The sequence below is a fragment of the Meriones unguiculatus genome, chromosome 16, assembly GCF_030254825.1.
Source record: "Meriones unguiculatus strain TT.TT164.6M chromosome 16, Bangor_MerUng_6.1, whole genome shotgun sequence".
Classification (NCBI taxonomy): domain Eukaryota; kingdom Metazoa; phylum Chordata; class Mammalia; order Rodentia; family Muridae; genus Meriones; species Meriones unguiculatus.
The window spans coordinates 1,382,400-1,405,846 of record NC_083363.1 but is presented as its reverse complement, the minus strand read 5'-3'; the positions used below and the strand labels follow the sequence as shown (position 1 = coordinate 1,405,846).

Genomic DNA, 23,447 nt, shown 5'->3' with positions numbered 1-23,447 from the left:
CTTCTCACCCAACCAACTCACTGCCTGCCCTAGGCAGTCACTCGCTCTCTGATTGACCAGCTCTCTCCCACCCCCACCACAGAGAGCAGCCTCCAAGGGAGATCCGGCCTGTGCAGACACCCAGCCTGTGTCGCTGCTCCCCCCCCCAGTACAGCAGGGTCTGTTAGCTGCAGGGGATGCAATTCAAGAGCCCGATGATGCCGGGGAGCAGCAAATGCACAGGCCACGGGGACGTTCAGTTCATGCATTATCTAGTGACAGATAAACAGAGAAGCAAGACCCCTGGAGCTGGAGTTACAGATGGTCGCGAGCCTCCATAAGGGTGCTGGGAATTGAACCCGGGTCCTTTAAAAGAGCAGCCAGTGCTCTTAACCCCCAAGCCATCTCACCAGCCCCTTCCAGGCATTATTTTCAGATGATGGATCATGGACACAGTCGGGAGGGAAACTGGAAACAGGGGAACGGACAGGGTTTCGGTAAGAAGACAGAGCACTGATTGGAGCGTCTGGGTCCCAGATACGGGCAGGGCAGTGGAGGATGGGAAGAGGGTGGCCGGAGAAGACTGGAGGAGGGAGGCCAGGTGAGGAACGTGACTGTGTGGGCGGCTGGAAGCTGGCGGGAGGCCGAGAGAGAGACTCCTCAGGAGGCACCGGCTGGCTGGGCTGGCCAAGGTCTGACGGCAGCGGGGAGGAATGCAAAGATGAAAACAAGGCAGGTGCCTGCTCTGATGCCGGGGAGGCTGTGCCTGCTCTGATGCCGGGGAGGCTGTGCTGGAAGGCGGTGTGGCTTTCTCCCCACCCGTCTGGGGATGCCCACATTCTCAGACCACAAAGGCTGCTTTCCGTGGTGCTGGCCCTGCCCTTCTCACCCTACCGCAGCCCGGGGCTCCTTCCCCAGGTCCTGGCTGGGGCCTGAGAGTCTAGGGAGGGTTGGGGAAGGCACCCGCAGGCTCCAGGAGGCGAGGCTGCCCCACGATCCCTGTGAGGACTGAAGGGAGACGCCTGGCTTGCCTTTCCAAAAGAGGGAGCAGCTAGGAACTCCAGCGCTGAGCCACCCTGCAGGGACCACATCCGCTCCCCTTTAATTTATTCTTTCTGATAACTGCCTGTCCAATCTCTATAAACCTTTAAAAGCCAGCGGTATGTAAAATAATCCCAGCGGATAGAAAGATGGCTCAGCAGTTAAGAGCTCTGACTGTCCTTCCAGAGGACCTGGGTTTGATTCCCAACACCTTCCATAGAGGCTAACAACCACCTATATCTCCAGTTCCCAGCACCCGACACCCTCTTCTGGCCTCTTTGGGAACCACAAGCTCACTGTGCACATGCACACAGAATTAAAGCAGAACAGAACAAAAACAAAACTGGGAGGAATACAAAACTAGCCCCAGCAGGAAGAGGGCTAGCTCAGGTCGGCATCACATGCCTAAGGGGTGGGAGGCTCTGGGCTCCATCCTCGGTGGCCCCTCCCCATCCCAGGTTGCTAAATTGCCCAAAGCACAGGAGCAGCCAGGACTGAGACCCCCGTTCTCCTAGTCCTAAAGCTGCAGTTGTTTTGCTGTCCCCATCCACTGCCCATCTCAGGTCTCATGTTCCGGTCGCTCCCGTCTGCAGGGCTCCCTGGGCCTCTTCCCCTTCCAGCCCCTCCTCTAGGCACCAGCAAGAAGTGGAGGACAAGCTGGTGTTTAATGAACCTTAAATAACACAAAAGACTCAGTGGCTTACACCAGCCCTAAGTGCTTGTAGCCCGTGCAGCGTGGGGAGAGCTGGGGTGTCGGACAGTACCGACATGGGCCACGTTCACCGTCACACGGGCCAGAACTTGGGGCAGGGCAGGGAGAGAAGACCAGCCCAACGGCTGGAGGGAGATGCTTTGCAAAGAGACTGACATCTGAAGGAGTGTGGGCGAAGCAGGGAAGGACTGAGTGAGGGGCCCTGCCTCCGATACTGATACTCCCACGGCTAGTGAGCAGTTGGCTGGGGTGGGGCCTGGGCTGCAGCAGGAGGGAGGGACGTCAGTGCAGGGGAAACTGCCTCTTGGTGGATCCCAGGGCTCTGGCCCTCCTTTATCCTGCTCAGGAGCAAACCTTGGATGCTCTCTGTTTGCCCATCCAGGCCAAGCTCATGGCCTGGCCACCACCTTCCCAATTAGCCTCATTGGCCTCTTGCTCATCCTCCTGCGTCTGGGTCACTACCGTGGGACAGGGACTGTGAGTGGCCTGTGAGTCATCGAGGCCTAGCCATGACAGGGGTTCCAACCCAGGCCTCTCCCTAGTCCAAACTCTGGTACCCACTGCCTGTTCCCCATCCCAGCCGCCAGGAAAGCCCCCAGAAGGGAGCCCTCCAGTTTTCAGTGCGTGGATGTCTAGTTTGAGAGGGGGAAAGTGTTGATTAGACCCTTTAATGGGCCGGTGGCACTCGGGCATTGGCTCCAGGGGACCCCAGGAAACAAACAGACAGGAGGGCGGTGTGAGCCCTCGTGGAGTTGGGACTGTGTGATGGGCTGAGCAGGGGCAGGAGGGGAAGCTGAAATGCCCACTCTTTTTCCAGTGGAGGAGGCTGGGATGTGGGCAAGCCGGGAAGAGGGAAGAGCAGGGTGACTGGGCCCCTGGGCGAGAGTGGCCACCCTCTAGGGGGCGGCCGGGCAGCACCTGATTCCCCTGGGCGAGAGTGGCCGCCTTCTAGGGGGCGGCCGGGCAGCCCCTGGTTCCAGACTAGGCAGTGCGGAGCCAGGGAAGGCCAGCGAGGGCAGTGTCCAGTGCCCAGTGGCCTCAGGTTTCTGAGCTGCAGTCGCTATGGCTGCTGAGTAGGCAGATGTGACAGCAGATTGCTTCAGCTTCTCCGGCCACACCAACTTCCCCCGGGGCAGCCTCCCCCTCCGCCCCTCCTCCTCCCTGCCGTGACTCCTGCCCAGAGAATGTCCAGCCCCGGCATAAATGTCCCTGTGCCCACGAGTTTCTGTCAGTCGGGAGGCCACACTGTGTACCATGGGTTCCTCTCGGGCACCCGGGTTGGGGCGTGTGGGAGGGCACGGGCTGATGGCATTGCTGCTGGCCGGTTTCATTCTGCCAGGTACGAGTCCGGGGCCTTGGGAGGGGGACAGCCGGGGATGCAGGCCTTAGGTTAGAGAGGCCGGGGCACAGGCAGGGCTCTAGAGTCCGACCTCTCTCTGGGACTGCTCCTCATCCATGCCTGGGCCCTCTCTGTGGTGGCTGCAGGCACATTCTTTTTCCTTTGTGCCACGGTGGCCGAGCAGGCAGGCACTTTGCCGCCAAGCTGTCCTATGAGAAAGTAGTTCTGAGCTTGTTTCTGAAACCTAGGAGTGAGGTTACTATCACCCTGCCCCAAGTTCTGTCTCAGATTAAGGACCGCACACTAGGAGATGGGATCTGCCTGTTCTGCGGGAATGGCGGTTGCTGCCTCTTTTACAAGCATTTCAGGCGCGTTAATTAACTTGCATCTATTTACTCACTTACTTGTGTATCCATTTTATTTTTACCGAGGTGCTGGGAGTTAAGCCCCAGGCCTCGTGCTTGCTAAGTGATCAGCAGCCTCAGTCCTCTTCGCTTTATTTATTTATTTATTTATTTATTTATTTATTTATTTTTTGACACTGTCTTGCTTTGCAGCCCAGCCTAGCCTCAGCCTCCTGAGAGCTGGGACTACAGGCAGGCATCACCCTGGATTAAGAGCCTTTTAAATGCTAGCTGGTAGCTAGCTAGCACTTTAAACACATTAGCAGTCTGTGATGTGTGTGGTGGGCTTCCTAGTCCCACTCTGTAGCTGAGGATCGGGAAGGGCTCAGAGGTCAGGGAACTGGCTTCAGATTGCAGTTAGAAGCCGGGTATCCAGGATTCTGAGTGCAGGCTGGGTTGCTTGTGGCCTGTGCTGAGGGGTAAAGGGGAAGTGCCAGGGGGCGCTTTGCTGTGGGGGTAAACCAGGGCTTTTGTTTGAGACAGGGTTTCTCTGTGTAGCCTTGGCTGTCCTGGACTCGCTTTGTAGACCAGGCTGGCCTCGAACTCACAGATTCTGCCTCTCCCTGTGCCACCAGGAATTCGGGGCTTTTCTGTTTGAGATGAGGCTGGGATGTGCCAGGTGGTGTTGGCCCGGCGGCTGGTGGGCTGCTTCTGCGTGGTTATGACGCTGATTTTGGTGTACATTGGCTGCTTTGGGGGCACACAGTGCAGAGATCGATCACGTGGGCTTTCCGGAGGCTCTGTAGGGAGCCGCGGCAGGCTCTGCCTTTCTGAATTAGTAAGCCAGAGAAGGTTAGTCACCTGCTGCCGTGTGGCTCTGAAGGGGCTGAGGTGGGCAGAAGACACCGAGGGGAGGGCTGTGGAGACAGACCTGGGTCCGGGAGTCAGACGTGGGCAGAGCCGGGGCAGCAGGTGTGTGCGAAGGCTGGGCGGGAGAGAGGGAGGTTGACGATGGCCACGCGCCTTGGAGGTTTCCTGCTTTGTCCCTGGGCTGGGACAGTGGGGAGAGCATGGGTGGCTCAGGGTGCGGTGTCCTGTCACACTGGTACTGGCAGGTTCTGTAGCAACAGGTGAGTGCCCCCACAGCCGGCCCCCACCCAGCCTTACTGGCATGGTCAGAGCTGGGGCAGGACATGGGATCCCACGCCTTACCCAGTCTGGACTCTCACCAGGGAACTGGTGATCAAGTATTAATTGTGCTCTTCTTCTGCAAGCCGGCACCTCTGTGCTTGCTTCCTCTTCCTGGGGTCGAATGTTTCCTTCCTGTCTCTCACATACACCCGTTTTGGTGGTACTGGGTCAAGTCTATGGCCTTGTGATCCTAAGCCAATGCCCCAACCCTGCTTGGCCTTCTTATGTTCTTTGGTTTGGTTCTGTGGTCTGAGCCACGATTGCCCGCACTGCTTACCCCACAGCTCAGCCTCCCCACTCTGTCTTGTTTCTGACCTCTTCGTTCGTTCCCCACTGTCTGAAGGACACTCCTTCAATGCCTACCACCAACCTTTGGTTTGACTTCCCCCACTCAGCCCTCACTGCTGGAACAATGGAACTGCCCTGGTTCTAGCACCTCCTCAGACAAAAACCAGGACTTCCTCTTTCTTCCTCTGAACTTGGGAGACGCTGGGCAGACGACCTCCATGGGCTGATGGGCAAGGGATGAGGCCTGTTCTAATCTAGTCCTTACGGATCATTGTTCTTCTCTGCAGGAACATTGGCTAAGAGCATTGGTACCCTCTTGGACCCCTGTAAGGACCCCACAAGGATCACCTCCCCCAACGACCCCTGTGTCATTGGAAAGACTGGCTCCAGCAGCTTCGGCAGCCAAGGCGGATCCAGCAGCTTCAGCAGCCATGGCGGATCCAGCAGCTTCAGCAGCTCCCAGGGAGGCTCTTCAGGATCTTTGATATATAAACCAGGAACAGGATATTCCCAGAGTAGCTATTCTTCTGGCTCTGGCTCCTCCCAGTCAGGAAACAGCGGCTCTCAGTCAGGAAGCAGTGGCTCTCAGACAGGAAACAGCGGCTCCCAGTCAGGAAACAGCGGCTCTCAGACAGGAAGCAGTGGCTCTCAGTCAGGAAGCAGTGGCTCTCAGACAGGAAGCAGTGGCTCTCAGACAGGAAGCAGCAGCTCTCGATGGGTAAGCAGCAGCTTTCAGTACGGAAGCTCAAGCTCAGGGAGCATCCGGGAGGGCCCAGGAAGTGGCTCCGCTCTGCCAACCGATGACAGGGCTTCAGGCACCTCCCAGTCTGGAGGTTCCCACGCTTCCCAGAGCAGCAGCTCCAACCTGCGGCCCTGTAGCTCCAACGTGCCCGACTCTCCCTGCAGTGGGGGCCCTGTCATCACACACTCGGGGCCCTATATCTCCAGCTCGCACTCCGTATCAGGCGGGCAGAGGCCTGTAGTGGTGGTGGTGGAGCAGCACGGCTCTGGGGGCCCTGGAGGGTTTCAAGGCGTGCCCTGCGCCAACGGCGGCCCCTCGGGCAAGCCCTGCCCCCCCATCACCTCTGTCCAGAAACCGTACGGTGGCTACGAGGTGGTGGGTGGCTCAGCCAACAGTTATCTGGTCCCAGGCATGACCTACAGCGGGGGTAAGATCTACCCGGTGGGCTACTTCACCAAGGACAGCCCCGTCAGGGGCTCGCCAGGGGCCCCCTCCTTTGCGGCTGGGCCCCCAGTCTCCGAGGGCAAGTACTTCTCCAGCAATCCCATCATCCCCAGCCACAGCTCCTCCGTCTCCAACGCCTACCCCTCGGGCCTGGTGTTCCAGCCCGTGGGCACTGGCGGGGTCCAGCCCTGCGGCGCCGGCTCTGCCAGCTCTAAGGGGCCTTGCTCTGGTTCCAGAGTTCAGATCGTCTCCAGCAGCTCCAGTACCTCCTACCACCCCTGCGGCGGGGCTTCCCAGGGGCCCTGCTCACCTCCAGGCCCCGGCTCCATCGGAGGGGGAGGCTCCTCCGTCTCCACCGGCAAAATCGTGCTTCAGCCCTGCGGCGGTCGGCCCAGCTCCTCCGCCTACCCCTGCCTTTCCGTTTCCACCTCCACCCTGAACGGGGCTCTGAACGGCTCCCCTCAGCCTATCCCCTCGGCCGGTGCCAAGCCCTGTGGCCTCAGCAGCCCCGGAAAGGTGCCCTGCCGTTCCATCCGGGACATTCTGGCCCAGGTGAAGCCTCTGGGGCCCCAGCTAGCGGACCCTGAGGTCTTTCTGCCCCAGGGAGAGCCGCTTGACAAGCCGTAAGTCAGCCGCAGCCGTCTCCCGGCTGGAAGACGTCAGGGGCCCGGTTGCCTGCCCTTCCCGGAGAGGAGCCTCCGGCTCCAGCTAGCCCGGGGACGCAGGCTCCGGTCGGCAGCCCCAGCGGTGGGCTCGTCCCTTCCCCCGCCCTCTCCTGGTGCTCCCGCCCCCTCCGCTGCGGTGCCCTCTCGCCTGATCGCCCGCTCTTGACCTCAACCCGATGCCCCACAAGTCAACCGCGCCTCTGCCGGGTCGCCAAATAAGGCCAAGCCCGATCCATCCCCGAGAACAAGCCGCACCCTCGCCGACCCTCCACCATCTGCTCCCACAGCCCGCTCAATTGTTGGGTTCCCGCCGCCCGTCACGGCAGGCCCTACCGGGCCCATTTCCCACCCACGCGTGCCTCCCGGCTCTCCATGTCAGTCCCTGCCTGCTTGCCACGTCACCCAAAGCACAGGTGTTGCCCTGTGCGCGTGTGGAGCAGGGCACCCGCGGAGCCTGGCCCGGCCCTGGCTCTCCGGACCCTGACAGGGCTCAATAAACTTCGTGAACTTTGTGCAGACCTTTTGCCTTCTTGGAGTCCTAGGCGTCTTCTTCGAACCCCGGTAGTACCCCGCCTCTGCCTCTAGAGGGCCCACGCGTCGTCCAAGTCCCGCGTGGTGCTCCCGCCTGCCTAATTTGGCTCAGTGTTTCCCATCTTACACCTCCTCCTCCCACGGAGAAGCAGAACAATTGGCTATTGACTGAGCTGACAGCAGACTTGCTTGGAGTCCTTCCGTCCACGGCTCACTTCTCACCTCCAGGAGTCACACGGGAGCCTCCCCCTCCCCCCTCAGAATAAAACCCCGCATTATTTCCTTCTCTCTCACCCAGGCTTCCCATCAGCCTGCCTCGCCTGCCAAACACTGTCCTCTCTGGGAGTCCTTAGTGTCTCGCTCTTGAGTTTCTGGGACGGCGGGCCAGCCCAGGCGAGATTCCTGGGCACTGAGCAGGAGCCTGGGTGCTCTGGGAGGGGGCGGGGGAGTGCGCAGCCCGTGAGACAGTGACTCACCGGCCTGCTCAGTGAGGCTCTGTGATAGACAGCCCACAGCGCGCTCTCCACCCCGCGCCCAAGGCCTGCGGTGTGAGCTGTGTGTGTCCCAACGGAAGGGCCTCGTTCCCCGCGCAAGGCTCTCAGAGCCTTTGAAAGGAAACTCACAGCCTTTAACCTCAGCACCCAGGGAGGCAGAGGCAGGTAGAAGGTCTCTGTGAGTTCGAGGCCAGCCTGGTCTACATAGTGAGCTCCAAGACAGCCAGGGACGTGGGGGTGGGGGTGGGTGGGGTGCTGGAGAAACCAGCCAGCACTCAATACTTTCCTCAGGCGGACACCTGCCGGACAGTTGCGTAGGGGAGACGAAGAGAACAAAGGCGCTCAAGGGCCAGCAAGATGGCTCACTGGGTAAGAGCTTGCCCCGTGAGGCCAGTGGCCTGAGTTGGGTCACCAGAACCTATGTAAAGGCAGAAGGAGAGATGGACTCTGGACCTCGACATGCATGCTACGGCACGCACACACATACACACACACACACATACACACAGGTCATACACGGCACACACACACACATACACACAGGTCATACACGGCACACACACACACACACACACAGGTCATACACGGCACACACACACACACACAGGTCATACACGCACAAAATATTTTAAAACTTAAAAAGGCAACTCAATTTTCTTTATTAACTGGCCTGGTGGTATAGGCCCATAACCCAGGCATTTGGAAGCCTGAAGCAAAAGAATGACAAGTTCGAGGCCAGCCTGGGTACAGATGAGCGGAAGGCTTGGCAGACCTTATTTCAAACGGGGAGCAGGGGGCGAGGCAGAGCTGAGTGGTACAGTGTTTGCCCAGCACGTGTGAGGACCGGGTTCAAGTCCCAGTATTACAAAACAACGTAAGCTCCTCTTATTATAAAAATGTCAAGCAACGGACATTTGCTACTTTTATCTGTGAGACAGGATTTAGTATAGCTCTGTCTGGCCTTGAACTCACTGTGAAACCAAGGGTCCTGGCTAGTTTTATGTCAGTTTGACACAAGTTAGAGTCATCAGAGCGGAGGGAGCCTTAACTGAGAAAATGCCTCTATAGGATGGGTCTGTAGGTCGTTTTCTTAGTTGGTGATCAGTGGGGAAGGCCTATGTGAGTGGGGCCATCCCCGGGCTGTGGTCCTGGGTTCTACAGAGAGCAGGCTGAGCAGCCATGAGGAGCAAGCCAGCAAGCAGCACCCTCCCTGGCCTCTGCACCAGCTCCTGCCTCCAGGTTCCTGCCCTGCGTGGGTTCCTATCCTGACTTCCTTTGATGACAGTCATCAAATGCTGTCCTTCCCAGGTAGCTTTGGGCACAGTGTTTCGTCAACTAGAAACCCTAACTAGGATGAGTGTAAACTCCTGATCCTCCTGCCACTCCTTCCCCAGTGTTGCAATCGAAGGGTGTGCAGCTTTGTGCAGGATGGGACGAGGCCTCTGTATGCCAGGCGGGCACTCTAGTGGCTGAGCCATGCCCACAGCCCCCGAGTGTACCTGAATTAGTTCACTTTCTGTTGCCATAACAAAGCACCTGAGACTGGAAATGAGCAGCAACACAGGCCAATTTGGCTCATAGGTCTCTGCATCTCTTTGTTTTTAAGCTCAGTTGTCAAAGCTCAGGAGCATGGCTCCAGCACCTGCCTGGTTCTGAGGGTCATGGGAGAATGGGATGAGAGGAGAGGTCACACGGCAGGGTGCTGGGAAGGCTGGGCTCACTGACAGTTTGTCTGTTTACCTTATTTGTTTGTTTTGTTTTGTTTGTGACAGGGGCTCTGTATAGTCTGGCTGTCCTGAAACTTGCTGTATAGACCAGGATGGCCTCTGACTCACAGAGATCCTCCTCAGGAGTACTAGGACCAAAGGTGTGCATTACCATGCCTGCTGATTGCTTATTTTTGCAGTGGTGGGGACTGAATTTTTTTATGTCAGGCAAGCGCTCTACAGTTGAACTATTAAAACAAACAAAGACCCCCCCAAAAAAGACCAAACCAACCAAACAAGCAAAACCAAAATAAATCAATAACCCCAGCCCCCCAAACTTTAAAAAGTATTCGTATTAATATTTAGTTTTTAACTTTGTGTCTGGGTGTGGCTGTGTCTGGTATGAGCATGAGGCACCCTAGGAGACTGGAACAGAGTCCATCCCTGAGAGCCGAGTCCCAGGCGGTTGTGGGTACTGGGAAGTAAACTCAGACCCTCTGCAGAGGCAGCAGGCTCCCGAAGCCTGGGCCGTCGCTCCAGCCTGCTTCCTCCACTTTTCAGCCTTTTTCTTCTGACACCCGGTCTCACTACACTGCTCAAGCTGCCCTTGAGCCCACTCAGTAGCCCAGGCTGGGCTTGAATTTGTGACCTTCCTACTTCAGCCTCCAAGAAGCTGAGACTATGGGCTGGAGGCTCAGGCTCAAAAAGCAGCAAGCCTTTGCCACAGGTGTGAACTCACTCCAGCGAGACCTCACCCACATCTCTTACTATCCACAGCATCTATATTTAAAACTAGACAGATCACTAATGAGCTCCCACCAACCCAATGCAGCGGGGTTGAAGTCATGGCCATTTGACTTTAAATGTCCTTCTCTGTGGGTGTTTGGATATAACCACTGTCTCTGAGTGTTTCTTCTTTCTTTCTTCCTTTTTTAAAGATTTATTTATTATTTATACAGAATCTGCCTGTATGTACACCTGCACACCAGAAGAGGGCAGCGGATCTCATTATCGATTCCACTATGTCGCTGCTGGGAATTGAACTCAGCAATTGTACTCTTTGGAAGAGCAGCCAGTGCTCGTACCCCCTGGGCCGTCTCTCCAGCCCCTGAGTGATTCTCCTATCCCTCCACACCAGCTCCCTAGATTTATAATTCGTGGGTGTTTCCTGTGCGTATTCACACCATGCGGGCGGCTGGTGCCCACAGACATCAGAAGAGGGCACTGAGCCTCAAGGAGCTGGAGTTGAGGAAGGTTGTCGGCCACCATGTGTGTGCTGGGAACCAAAGGCTGCTCCCCAGCGACAGTCACTCAGCCAGGTGGGGGCAGCGTGCGCCTGTCTTCCCAGCACTCAGGAGGCAGAGGCAGGGGGATCCCTGTGAGTTCGAGGCCAGCCTGATCTACAGAGTGAGTTCCAGGTCAGCCAAGGCTACACAGAGAAACCTTGTCTCAAAAAATAATAATAATAAAATCAAATAAAAGCAACAACTACTTTTACCCGCAGAGCATCTTCCCAGCCCTTTTTCTTACATTCTTTGGGTGCACCTGGCCACCTGTGTTAGGCCAGATGGCGCCTCCACCCCAACAACGCTGAAGATGTCATCGCCACCCTAATCCTTGGAATTTACAATCATGCTGTATCACTCAGCAAAGGGTCACGGGCCTCCTGAAACAGTCCTGACACGGTCAGGTCATTAGTCTCTGACCTTACCATAAAGGGATTATCCAGGATTATCCGGGTGGGTCCAGTATAAACACTGTTTAAAACGTGAGCTTGAGAGCCAGGTGACACACAGTGGAACACCTGCTCTGTGTGTGGGCTGGGAAGGTGGGAGAAGAGAGCCAAGAGGCCAGAAAACACAGGTGGCCTTGGAGACTGGAAAAAACCAGACCTGGGGCCTCTCTGGAGCTTCTACAACAGCACCCAGTCCTTCAGGCCCCCTTATTTTAACCTGGAAAGACCCATTCTAGACTTTGTTTCTAAAAGGCGATCACAGGGCTGGAGAGGCAGTTAAGAACATTGGTGGCTCTTGAGAGGACCAAAGTTCAGTTCTCCGCACTGACATCAGGCGCCTCACTGCTGCCTGTATCTCCAGCTCTAGGGCGCTGATGCCCTCTTCTGGCCTTTTCAGACTCTACACTCACATGGGCATCCCCACACTCAGGCTGACAGACAGAGCTGAGATTAAAGCAAGGGCTGGAGAGGCGACCTTCTTCCAGAGGAAGCTCAGCTCTAGGTATTCGCACCATGGTTCCCTTCAGTTCCAGGGATCCACAGTCCTCTCCTGACCTTCGAGAGCACCAGGCGTTTGCCTGGTGCACACACAAGCCTGTAGGCAAACACTTATACGTATAAAATAACAAAATAAATAAAATCTAAACGTCTTTTTACAAACTTGGTAACAGGGGAGGTATGACAGCACATTCCTGTCATCCTAGCCTGGGGAGGCCGAGGCAGGGGGATTGGCCAGTCTTAACCCACCTCAACTCCACCCCCCAAAGGAAAACCAGACAACACAGGAAAACAAAGGAGCAAACAAAACAAAACAAAAGCCCCAGTATAATGTACATCCGGACTCGTTAGCCGGTGGCGTTTTGTTAAGGAAGGATGGGATCAATATGTCACGTTATCCTGCTGGCGAATAAACCTGTTCCTTCACACTGAGGGCCTCACCTAGGAGAGCTCCTCGGATGGGGGCACGCTTGCACCCCAGGACCTCCTGCTTTGTCAGCATCAGTTGAGGAGGTGGGGACGCATGAGTCAGGGGTGCTGGCGTGAATGATCTGGGTCCCAGAGGAGAGGGACTGTTGGGTGGTGAAGACAGCAGCATCGTAGGCCTTGGCGAAGCTTCGAGACAGAGCAGGGCTGACAGCTGGGGGTGACCCTGGTCAGGAGCACCTGGGTGAGGAAGGGGAAGGAGAACAAGGAAGATGCCAGGTGAGGGAACACCCAGTTCCTCTGGGACTTTCAAGTGACAGCTGTTGCCACAGACCGAGTCAAGAATGAGGGTGGCATGGCAGAACCATTGTCTCCATAACCGCTTTCCCAGGCTGTCTGCGCCTCCCCCACCCCGCCAACAGGATAAAGCCTGCTGTCCGGGCCAGGCAGATGCTGAAGCTGAGCAAGATGCAGGGCCTCGCAGGTGGGAGCCGCGCTCCCCTGGGCCTGCTCCTCATCTGTCTGTACCTGCCAGGTATGGACTGCTGGGGTCCTTGGGAGCCGGATTAAGGGTGAAGGCAGGAGTGTACACGTAGGAGGGGGGCGCCTGCAGAAAGCGGCTTTCCAGAAGGGGCCAGCCAGTCAGAGCCGGCTCCTTCACAGCTGCTTTTCTTCCTTTTCCTGCAGGCCTCTCTGCGCGGAGCATTGGGGCACCTGAGGAGAAAGCCTCCCTGCGTTCGGGACAACCTTCCTTCACCAGCCTCTCTAGCTCCGGGCAGCCTCAGCCCAAGCTCGATCCCCTCAATAACGAGTTACCAAGGGCTCTTCCAAGGCTCGGTGACCCGCCAGGCGGCGCTGGACCTGAGGGGCCCAGAGGGCCTCCCTTCTGGAGCCCGTCCCCCTGGCTCTCAGAGGACCCTCAGCAAGGCGTGGCTGCTGCCGCCCAGGAGGCCCGGGACTACTTGGAGCAGGAGCCGCCGGAAGCCCTGCCATACCTTCCCGGAGGCGGTCCCCTGCCCGTGGCTTCCTTTGCCCACGTCAGGCAACCCTCACCAGAGACTTCCCGGCCTCAGGACTCAGAGCCCACATGGCAGCCCGGCTCCGGTCCACCGGGATCAGAGGCAGAAGCCCTTGCCCAGGGCCCGTTCTGGTTCCTCTCCCACAGCTTTCTGCCTGCTTTACCCGGGAGGAGCCTAAATGCCAGAGCATCTTGGGGAGGTGGAGGGGCTGGAACCGGGTGGGGAGCAAGGCCCATGCCATACCTTTCTGGAATATGGGGTAGCAATGGTCAAGGATCAGGTGCTAAATTGGGGGTTAATGGCTGGAACCCAGCAGGCGGCTGGGGGGTTAATGGCCGGAACCCAGCAGGCATCTGGGGGGGTAATGGCCGGTTCCCAGCAGGCATCTGGGGGCGAAATGGCTGGTTCCCAGCAGGCGGCTGGGGGGGTAATCGCCTGTACCCAGCAGGCGGCTGGGGGGGGAATCGCCTGTACCCAGCAGGCGGCTGGGGGGGGAATCGCCTGTACCCAGCAGGCGGCTGGGGGGCGTAATTGTCGGTCCCCACCAGGCAGCTGGGGTCTAACAGAAGCGGCCTCCGAGCTCCTGGCTCTTCCAGCAGCCTCGCTTTTCTCCCCACCCCTTTGCAGCTGGTTTAGGACTCAGTGGAAGCATGCGCAGTCAGGCTCAGTCACAGTCACGTGGTTTCCCCTCCCCTTTCCCCGCCCCCAGAGACCCGGCTTCTCTGCGTCGCAGCCCTGGCTGTCCTGGACCCTGTAGACCAGGCCGGCTTCGAGCTCACGGAGACCCACCTGCCTCTGCCTCCCGAGTGCTGGGACTATTCCTCTGTTGACCTGAGCTGGTTGCCAATAAACTCACGCGGTTCTTGCACGTGATTCCTCTCCGTGTCGTTTCTGGGAGTAACTGCAGCTCACCTGGGCCCTCCTCATTTTCTGGCCGTCCCACCATCTCTCCAGGGGCCCCTGTAGGCCTCACCTTGGCCCCTTTTTGGGGCGGGGAGAAAGACCAAAGCCCAGGAATGTGAGGGTGGGCCCACTCCATGCTCCCACCCTGTGGAGGGGGGGAGGGAGGGCCGCAGGGCGGGCGTGCCGAGGCCAGGAGGGACAGGGGCCGTCCCATTCAGGGAACACGGGCCCAGTGAAGGTCGTGCGGCCTGCGCTCGTCTTTTATCCCCCGACGGTCACGCTTCTTGGAAGGGGAGGGTGCACTGATCTCCGCCCTCACACGCACCGCTGAGCGCTTTGTGTGCGCTCGGAGACCTTGAACGTCTGCGGCAGCCTTGACAAAGGGAGCGGAAGGAGGGCGCACCCCCCCCTGCCCCCCGGGCCACCGCACCTGCTGCTTTGTTCGCTCGCTCACACTGCCCCTTCTCCCTCGGGTTTCCCAGAAGCCCAGCAGCCTACTGCAGGGAGGGAGGGCAGCCAGAGCGGAGGCAGAAGTCTGGGGGACAGACAGCTGCGTTTTCTCCACTGCGTGCCCTCCCTGCAGCCTGGCATCAGCCCACACCCAGGAGGCTTGGCAGCCGGTAGGAGAGGGGCAGGAGGAGCCTGAGGGGCGGGAGTGGGGCGTGCTGCCCTGGTGTCCGTGGGAGAATTCCGTGTGGGAACACGTCCTCCTAAGCCCGCGTTTCCCCTAGCCGACCGGCCTTCTCGTCCCTCAGCCTTCCTGCCCGCTCTTCCCTCCTTGGACGCTTGATTCTCCCAGTCCTGGGGTGAGAGCAGGGACGGCCTCCAGCTTCTCTTTTCCACAGGTCCAAGGTCGTTTCAGGCAAGCTCATTTCCCTCTCTGGTTGCCTCCCTTGCTGCAGTCACCTCTATTTGCATTTTCTTTTTTTTCCGAGACAGGGTTTCTCTGTGTAACCCTGGCTGTCCTGGAACTCGCTCTGTAGACCAGGCTGGCCTCAAACTCACAGACATCCGCCTTCCTCTGCCTCCCCCAGAGCTAGGGATTAAAGGCTTGTGCCGCCACCGCGCCTGCCACAGGAAGGAGCACAGAGGCATGAAGCGACCCACACAGGTCACGGAGGGCAGACGCAGTGACTTCCTCACCGGTCCTCAACCGGTCCAGGGAGTGTTCAGGAACCAATGCACTCAGCAGAAATCCAGGCAACTTTTATTGTGTGTGTCAGGTCACGGACAAGGTGTTCAGACATGATCCTTCCAGCTCATCCTTCCGGGACACGGTAGTGTCCCGTGCACGGGGGAGATACCAAGGCCCAGACAGAGTGGGGTGAGGGCTTGCACGCTGGCAACAGTGGCAGTGGCAGGGCAGATGAAGCTGGGAGTGTGATGGGAGAGGGCTCCCAGGGGTGTGTAGCAAGAATCCTGGAATTTTGGTTTCTTTAAAAAAACACAGGCCGGTTGTGGTGGTGCAGGCTGGTAGGATTTACTGAAGGAGGCAGGAGGATCACAAGTTTGAGGCCAGCCTGGGCTACACAGCTTTTTATTGGGCTGGAGAGACATCTCAGAGGTAAAGAGCACTGGCTGTTCTTCCAAAGGTCCGGAGTTCAATTCCCAGCAACCACACGGGTGGCTCACAGTCATCTATAGTGAGATCTGGTGTCCACTTCCAGCCTGCAGGCAGAACGCTATACAAATAATAAATAAATCTTTTTTTTAAACCTCACAGAGATGTTACAAGAATATGTTTTTATCTTAATCCCAGGTGTGGGGCTGGCGGCTGCTTGACTGTCCGAAGCAGCTGACTGTGCTTTGCCTCGTGCTCTGGCAGAGGCGTGGTTTTGCCAGCTGCAGACAGTTTCTGGGAGTGTGTGATGTTTGGAATCCTGGGAACTTTCCAGAGGGCCCTGAGAGGTGGGGTGTGTGGTTGTTGGTCCTTGGGGAGGGGGTGGTGGTTGTGGTTTGTTAGTAGTTCTTCTCAAAGAACCCACAAAGGGCCAAAGAGCAGGCACAGTGGTCAGTCATGTCAGACTGGTCTCGAAACATGATTCATTTTTATGTGTCTGAGCGTTTTACTTCTGTGTATGCATGTCACCAGCACATGGTATGGAGGTCAGGAGAGGGGGCAGGGTGGCCCTGAGAAGAGTTCCAGGCCTCTTAGACTCCCACATCGCGGTCCACTTGGGGCAGGAACTGAGGCAGAGGCCTCGGAGGAGTGCTGCTCCCTGGCTCGCTCTCCCCAGCTTGCTCGCTTTGACTTCTTACAGCGAGGACCACCTGGCCAGGGGTAGCACCACCCACAGTGAGCTGGGCCCTCCCAGACCAATCATTACTCAATGAAACGCCCCCCAGGCTCACCTACTGGCCAGTCTGTGAACACACCCAGACTCGCCGAGTGGGCTCCTGCATCCTCCTGCCATCCCTGAGCCTGGCCTTCATGATGAGCATCCCCAGGCCTCCCAAGGACCTAGCCAAGTTTCTTGAAAGGAAGAAAGGGAATGCCGACCAGCAGGAGGTGGTGTCACGCTCCCTGAGTGTCGAGGCAGCTCCCTGTGGCTTCTCCTTGGGGGTACAGACAGGTTGGTGACCCAGTGAGGTCTTGAACTCACTGTTACCCAGTCAGAGACACCCCCGCCCCAGCAGCTCCTGCCCAGCTCTCCGCCTCCTACTTTCTGTCCCTTTGGTTCGGTCTATCTGAAGCACTTCGTGTAAGATCACGCAGAACTTGATCTTTCGTTAGCGCCAGGTTTGCCGTGTGGCAGCGTGTACCAGTCCTTAATTCTTTATTGTCATGGTGATGGTGGTGATGGTGATGACGGTGATAATGATGGTGGTGGTGATGACACGTCCCTTGGGCTAGTCAAATAGGGTCTACCTGAAAGATAGAGTGGGAATGAAAGGGGCAGAGACTCGAAGAAGGGAGTCAAGACAGGTTTCTGATCAAGACTCGTTTATTAGGCACTCAAGCAGCTTTTTTAAAGCAAAAAACCACAAACAACTTTCTCATGGTAACAACTCATTTGCTTCACTTGGTAAAGCGTCTGAGGATTCACTCAAGGTTACACAAAGTTTGCTCTCTGGTTCCAAGGTTGCATGAAGTTTGCTATCTGGTTCTCAGAAGCAGAGCACCCTGATTGAGAAGCTGCCAATCAGGAGCAGAGCATGTTGTTGAAGAAGCTGCCATGGTCAGTTTCTGAGAAACTGAACTTTAGATTAGACCCATATCTGCCAAGGCCAAGAGGCAAAATTCCATTACCAGATTCCTTCATGGTGATGATGGTGATAATGATGATGGTGATGATGGTGATAATGATGATGATGGTGATGATGGTGGTGATGATGATGGATGGTGATGATAATGGACGGTGATGGTGATGATGATGGATGATGATGGTGATGGTGAGGATGATGACTATGATGATGATGGTGATGATGATGGTGGTGGTGATGGTGGTGATTGAGACAGGACCTTGCCGGGCTCACCCTGAACTTGGGATGAGCCTCCATCTAGCAAGTCTCCCTCGTGCTAGCACTACAGGCTGGCATTAAAGGCCTGCACGACCACGATGGGTTATAACAATTCGTTTTGGATACACGGTGCTCACAGTTTTTGAGAGCTCGCAGTCTACTTTCTCCTGTAATATAAACTACTTCAGAGTCTCCCTTGGGCTGACCTTGTGGTCAAACCCAACGACCTGAGTTCAATCCCCAAGACCCCCATAGCAAGGGAGGGAACCGGCTCCAGAAATACTGCACTCCACACGTGCGACGTAGTGCACGCGTGTACACACACACACACACACACACACACGCACACGTGTGCGCGCACACAAACTATTGCGCTACTAATAAATGTAAAAATATCTTTAAGAGTCTACACTGAGTGTCATTACACAATCCACTTCCTCTTTTGAAATGCTGACTTGATCAGCTACCACTGTTAAACATACTCTTAATTCTATTTTCTGTAAATATAATAATTTAATATTGTATTATTATATTAAGTAATTGAGTTGACTCGGATAGCTCGCCTTTTTAGTGATTTTTGGCATAAATTTATCATCTTGGTGCCTGATATTGAAGCTGCCTTCTCTGGCATTTCTGCCTTTGGCATTATTTGTCAGACAGCTTTCTGAAAAGGGTATTCCGTTAGATTTACTTGTTTTGCGTGTATGAGTGTCTTGTGTACGGCAGGCATGCCTAAGGTCAGGCATTTCAGTCAGTGTGAGCTCCACGTGGCTGCCGGGAACTGGACCCCGGTCTTCTGAAAGAGCAGCGAGTGCTCTCAACTGAGCCGTCTCTCAGGCTGTGCCAGCGGCCAGACAGGTGCTGGCATCCGAAGGAGAGCTTTTCCCCTGGGAAATCAGGGCGGCGCTCATGGTAGGGGCGTGTCTAGCACGCGTGGGGCCTTGAGTTTGGTCTCCAGCATTGGAAATAAAAAGAGCTAATTCATCTGTCCTTCAAGGTAAGCAGACGATGTCAAGTCACGAATTTGCTGACTTAAATATGTGGGTTGTATCGTCCTTTTGTTTGTTTGTTTGTTATTTTTGCGTCTGAGCAGGGCATCACATTAGCTCGGTGCCTAGGAATAGCCTTGAACTCGTGGGCCTCCCGCCTCTACCTCCCACGGCAGAAGGGTTGGGCGGGCACGAGTGAGGCCGGCCTGGGTGCTCTCGGCGTGCACGCGGGACACCGGAGCCTGCAAGCCCCCGGCTGGGCGAGGCGCCGGAGGGAGGGACTCCTCCGATGCCACCCAGGGCCCGGTGCACGGAGCTGCCGTTGGTAGCCATTAGATGCGCTTCCTACGGGCCCTTCTTCCGCGTGGGGACCGCGGCCTCCTGCCTGGTTGTGGCCGGTCCCGTGGCAGCTCCGTCACCGCCACCCGTCGCGCCCTCCCTCTTCCGGGACAGCTGGCTGCAGACCCGGCGCGGGCTGAAGGGTCCTGTGCGCCCTCCCGGGTCCTGTGCGCCCTCCGGGCCCTGTGCGCCCCTCCCGGGCCTGTGCGCCCTCCCGGCCCTGTGCGCCCCTCCCCATCCTGTGCGCTCTCCGGGCCCTTTGCGCCCTCCCCGCGTGCGCCGGGCTGATCCGGCTCCTCATCCTCCCCGCGCGGGCAGGCGCGGCGCTGTTTGCTGAGCCGAATCACACCTTCCTAATCGCTGCAGGCGCCCGCTGACCCGCCCGCCTGCTGACCCGCCCAATGACCCGACCTTAAGGCCGGGGTCACCCCGCTCCTGCCATCCGCCCACCTCCTGCTCTGGAATGGCCCAGCCACCCACTAGATCCTAGTTCCAGCGGGTTCACAGAGTCTGGGGGACCTCAGGGGACCGCAGGGTGGAGGTGGGCGGAGGGGCAGAGGGGAAGCTAAAGGCCTGCGGCGGGCGAGCATGAGAGCGGGGTGATGGCCCGCTGGTGAGGTGTTCGCTCCCCGGGCCTGGCAGCTCACAGCCGTGTCCTTAACCCCACGGCAGACCACAGCCCCGCTCCGTCCTCCGTGGGCACCGCGCATGCCCGCAGCGTTCATACACAGAAAGAGGAGATATAGGTCTTTTTAGACGGCCGGGCGTGGTGGGCAGGACTGGGGAGAAGGAGACAGCGCGGCCCTAGGCCCCGCTGGCCAGCCTGCTCCAGGCCCGCGGGACGCAGCGATGGACCACGGGTAGAAGGCCCGAGGTCGCCGGCCTTCAGGCTCACGCGCGCCTACACACCGCGTGAATGCTGCCCTAGAATGGCTTTGCTAGGAGTTCAAGAGTAAAGACTAGTTAGAAGAGATGGTCTCTCTGTTCCCAGTCTCCCCAGAGGCCGCGAGGTGGCCAGCGGCGCAGAGGGCCGGGAAGCGCACCCCAGCAGGGCGGAGCCCGCCTCCGGTGTGGCCCGCCTCCGTGGCTGCGCCGCCCGGGCCCTCCGGGGCCGATCCACCTCTTCTTTGTTCTTTTTCGAGGACCGTGCAGCCCGGCTCCCCTGAGGCCGGAACAGCCGAAGGGCCCGGCCTGCACCCGGGGGTGACTCACCGTGTCCTGACCCGGCCGCCTCCCCGGGCTCGTGACTCGAATAATTACAGCTCCGGCCAACACAGATGGGCCAGGCGCACGCCCCCACCTCGGTCTCCTTCTCCGTGGAATGGGGATCGCCCGAGCCCCCGCGCAACGCGGCTGTTGGGGTGAAGCCGCCCAGCACCGCCTCGGCCGCGCAGCCCGGGCGTGGGTGCTGAGGTGTAGACTCCCTGCGCCCGTTCGCAGCCCGGGCTTCGCTATGGCCTGGTTCAGACGCCCTCAAACATCCGCCTCTCCCGGCTTTGGCTTCCTGGTCCTCACCCAGGGTCTGGCTGGCAGCCGGCCTTTCCTAGGCAGCCTGCACCCGTCCATCCAAGGACATTCCGCCCCGGAACTAAGCGGCCAGAGCCCCAGCAGTTACCTGGAGGTCAGCGCGGCTTCTTTTCTGGGTCCGGGGCTGCTCTGGAGCCGAGCCGCCGCCCTGCCGTCAAGGCTTGCACATACAGCATGGCCCTCTGCCCTCAGAATGAAGCCCGCGTGAGGACTGGGCTGCCCAGCGGGGGGAAGGGAGAGGGCCCGCGTCAAGGGACCAAATCCAAGGGCGTCAACACCCAGATCAGGCGGACCACGGCGCTGGTGGCTGGTGGCGCGCGGGACCAGCTAATCTGTAGCGCAGGGGTAGACCACGTCACTCCCCTCTTGGCAGGGATGAAATGATGAGAAACATTAATTTTTCTCGCTACAATTCGTTAAGAGGGTGCGGTAACCCACGCTTAAAAAAAAGAAAAAAAAAAAAGCCCGTCATTCCGCACTCCACCACTAGAGGGCAGGCTCGGCCCGCAGAAGATGGCACCGTGGTACCCAGAGGCTGCCCTCTCGTGGCGAGTCGCGGAATGACAGGCGCCGAGAGGTAGGTCTGTAACTGGGTTCCCCCAGCTGTGGAATTTTGAGGTTCTGGTCCGGCTGGCGCTGGGTGAACTTCCTGGTCGTCCTTTCCATGACCTTGGGGTTTCCGGGGCAGGGTCTGAGGGCAGCTGGGACTCCCGGCAGAAGCTGTCAGCCGCTGGCGCAGGCCACACCGGGACAGCCAGGCACTAAGCCATGACATCTGTAATGTCGCTCTCCTCCGCCTTTCAGAGTCCACTCTCCCGCGTTGCGGCTTTGCATGCACACGGAGCATGAACAGCTGCCGTTGGAGAGAGCCGCGAGTACAGTTCAGGGCCATTGCTTGCATCACGGCTTTAAGCAGCCGCCAGCGCTGGTCCCACAACTTCCCATCACCACGGTCTCCACAACTTCCCATCACCAGGGTCTCCACAACTTCCCTCCAAGTTCTCCAAGCGAACTCTGCCCCGATGGTAGTCAGCCGCCTGGCTCCAGTCCTTGCTGAGCGGCAGCCTGCTCCGTCCCTCGGAGCTCCCCGCTTAGATGTTGATACAGCGCAGTGGCTGCCTTCAGTGGCTGGCACAGTTCATCCAGCGACGTGTCCTGTGAGGCGTCTGCGCCTGAGTCGTGTTATCAGGACTGAACAGCAGCCGTGGCAGTGGGTCACACAGATACATGTGTGTATATAAACATGTTTGTATATATACATGTGTGTATATCTGAGTGTGTTTCTTCTTCCCCGTGTAGCCCTGGCTGTCCTGGACTCGCTCTGTAGACCAGGCTGGCCTCAAACTCACAGAGGTCCACCTGCCTCTGCCTCCCAGAGTGTGGGTTTACAGGCGGGCACCACTGTGCCCAGATGGGTGAACATTTTAATGTATTTTTCACAGCTTTTACCAACCTAACATTTTCAACTTAGAAACTACGCTGACGGTATCTGTATCTGCGCAGTGATTGGTTGATGGCGTCTGTGTATGTGCAAGCGTGTGCCGTGGAGTGTGGGGACCGCGGGTATCAGTTTCCTTGTACCTGACGTGTGCACAGGTCACGGCATTAGTGAGTAAGTCCACGCGGCCAGCGCTGTTGCATTAGGAGAGAAACAAAAGCATCTCCCTATGGAGCCGCTTAGCCAAGAGGGGTCCAGATGCGAATTCTCTACATTGCGCTCCCTGTGCCTTCCCTCCTCCGTCTGTCTGTCTGTGGGAGTCTGGGTCTGTGCCTGTCTGTGCCTGTGGGTCTGTCCCCATGTCTACGTGTGTCTGTGTTATACCATGTCTGTCTGTCTCTCTGGGAGCAGTATCCATCTGTCCCTCTCAAGGGCTCTTCTCTGTATTTAGAGCGCAGAGGGCATCCCGTGGGGGAAGGGACACTTTCCCGAGTTGAAGGATTAAGTCTCTGGCTGCAGCTGACCCCAAGTGCTCCTTGGGTCAAATGTCACTGTGTGTCAGCCGCCGGGACAGGGATAGGGCATTGCTTTCGGCTTCCGGGCCTGCCGCCTTCAGCGAACAAGGCACACGCATGGTGCGGGGCCTGGAAGAGCACGGAACGTAAAATCACAGCCGTGCACCCGGTTAGGTGGTGAGGGCTGATTTCCTGGCCAATCAAGGCAAGCGAGGTTGGTTTTACGCCTTCTCTTCACGGCAGCTGAAGCAGACAGTTTGTGCACTCGAAGGCCGCAGCCGCGGTCCTGAGCAACCTCCAGGTTTGTTGTTAACCCTGGCTGTGAGGCCCAGAAGAACCCCCAGCCGGGGATGAGGGATGTTCCCAGAACAGCCTGTGTCACAGCCGCGTGAGTCCCGGGATCAAGGTCAAGCCCTCAGACTTGGCACCTTTACCCACTGAGCCCTCGCCAGCTCCTTAACGACTTCATTCTATTTTATGCCCACTGGTGTTTTGCCCATGTGTGTGTGTGTGAAGGTGTCAGATCTGGAACTGGAGTCACACACAGTTGTGAGCTGCAGGGTGGGTGCTGGGAATTGAACCCAGGTCCTTTGGAAGAGCAGCCAGTGCTCTTAACCTCTGTGCTGTCTCCAGCCCCCACTGAAGAGGATCTTGAAGATAATCGACCTGCCTCCACTTCCTGGGGGCTGGGACTACAGGTGTCTGCTACCCAGCCTGCCTTGCGGCTGGGTGTGGTCCAGGGCCTTCCCTGCTCTGCAGTGGGGGGAAGCATTTGTGCAGAGGACCTGGCGTTCACTGCACTGAGATGGAGGAGAAGGCTGTTTGTCTGTTTGAGACAGAGTTTCTCTAGCCTGGACTCACTCTGTAGACCAGGCTGGCCTCAAACTCACAAAGACCCACCTGCCTCTGCCTTCTGAGTGCTGGGATCACCACGCCCAGCTTTGACAGTTTTGTTTGTTTGTTATTGTTTAATTGAGACAAGATTCCCCAGAACCCAGGGACTGGAGAGATGGCTCAGAGGTTAAGAGACAAGATTGCACTTCCAAGCAAAAGCCAGCCTGGAACTCATTGTGTAGACCAGGTTAGCCCCAAGCTCTCAGGGATCCTCCTGCCTCAGCCT

General features: G+C 57.7%; 2 protein-coding genes and 1 long non-coding RNA gene across 3 annotated transcripts; 2 read left to right on the top strand and 1 right to left on the bottom strand.

Moving 5' to 3' along the window:
• The first annotated feature begins 2,969 nt into the window (after positions 1 to 2,969).
• Positions 2,970 to 7,261, top strand: Cdsn (corneodesmosin). The gene is made up of 2 exons (XM_021651285.2): positions 2,970 to 3,071; positions 5,182 to 7,261. The coding sequence occupies exons 1-2, from the start codon at positions 2,987 to 2,989 to the stop codon at positions 6,705 to 6,707; spliced, it is 1,611 nt and encodes a 536-aa protein (XP_021506960.1). The 5' UTR covers positions 2,970 to 2,986; the 3' UTR covers positions 6,708 to 7,261.
• Positions 7,262 to 8,405: 1,144 nt separating this feature from the next.
• LOC132648277 (uncharacterized) lies at positions 8,406 to 20,829 on the bottom strand. The gene is made up of 3 exons (XR_009586642.1): positions 20,463 to 20,829; positions 13,944 to 16,926; positions 8,406 to 12,375 (listed from the first exon to the last, which is right to left on the bottom strand). It is a non-coding gene; the product is annotated as an uncharacterized LOC132648277 (long non-coding RNA).
• On the top strand, positions 12,544 to 14,022 carry C16H6orf15 (chromosome 16 C6orf15 homolog). Its single transcript, XM_021651278.2, has 2 exons — positions 12,544 to 12,670; positions 12,823 to 14,022. The coding sequence occupies exons 1-2, from the start codon at positions 12,586 to 12,588 to the stop codon at positions 13,683 to 13,685; spliced, it is 948 nt and encodes a 315-aa protein (XP_021506953.2). The 5' UTR covers positions 12,544 to 12,585; the 3' UTR covers positions 13,686 to 14,022.
• Positions 20,830 to 23,447: the final 2,618 nt, after the last annotated feature.

What these genes read in the sequence shown, in the direction of transcription:
- Cdsn (XM_021651285.2), top strand. Translation starts at nt 2,987, where the DNA reads ATGGGTTCCTCTCGGGCACCCGGGTTGGGGCGTGTGGGAGGGCACGGG. An exon ending in GGCCGGTTTCATTCTGCCAG is followed by an intron (nt 3,072 to 5,181) that starts GTACGAGTCCGG and finishes TCTTCTCTGCAG; the next exon opens with GAACATTGGCTAAGAGCATT.
- C16H6orf15 (XM_021651278.2), top strand. Translation starts at nt 12,586, where the DNA reads ATGCTGAAGCTGAGCAAGATGCAGGGCCTCGCAGGTGGGAGCCGCGCT. An exon ending in CATCTGTCTGTACCTGCCAG is followed by an intron (nt 12,671 to 12,822) that starts GTATGGACTGCT and finishes CTTTTCCTGCAG; the next exon opens with GCCTCTCTGCGCGGAGCATT.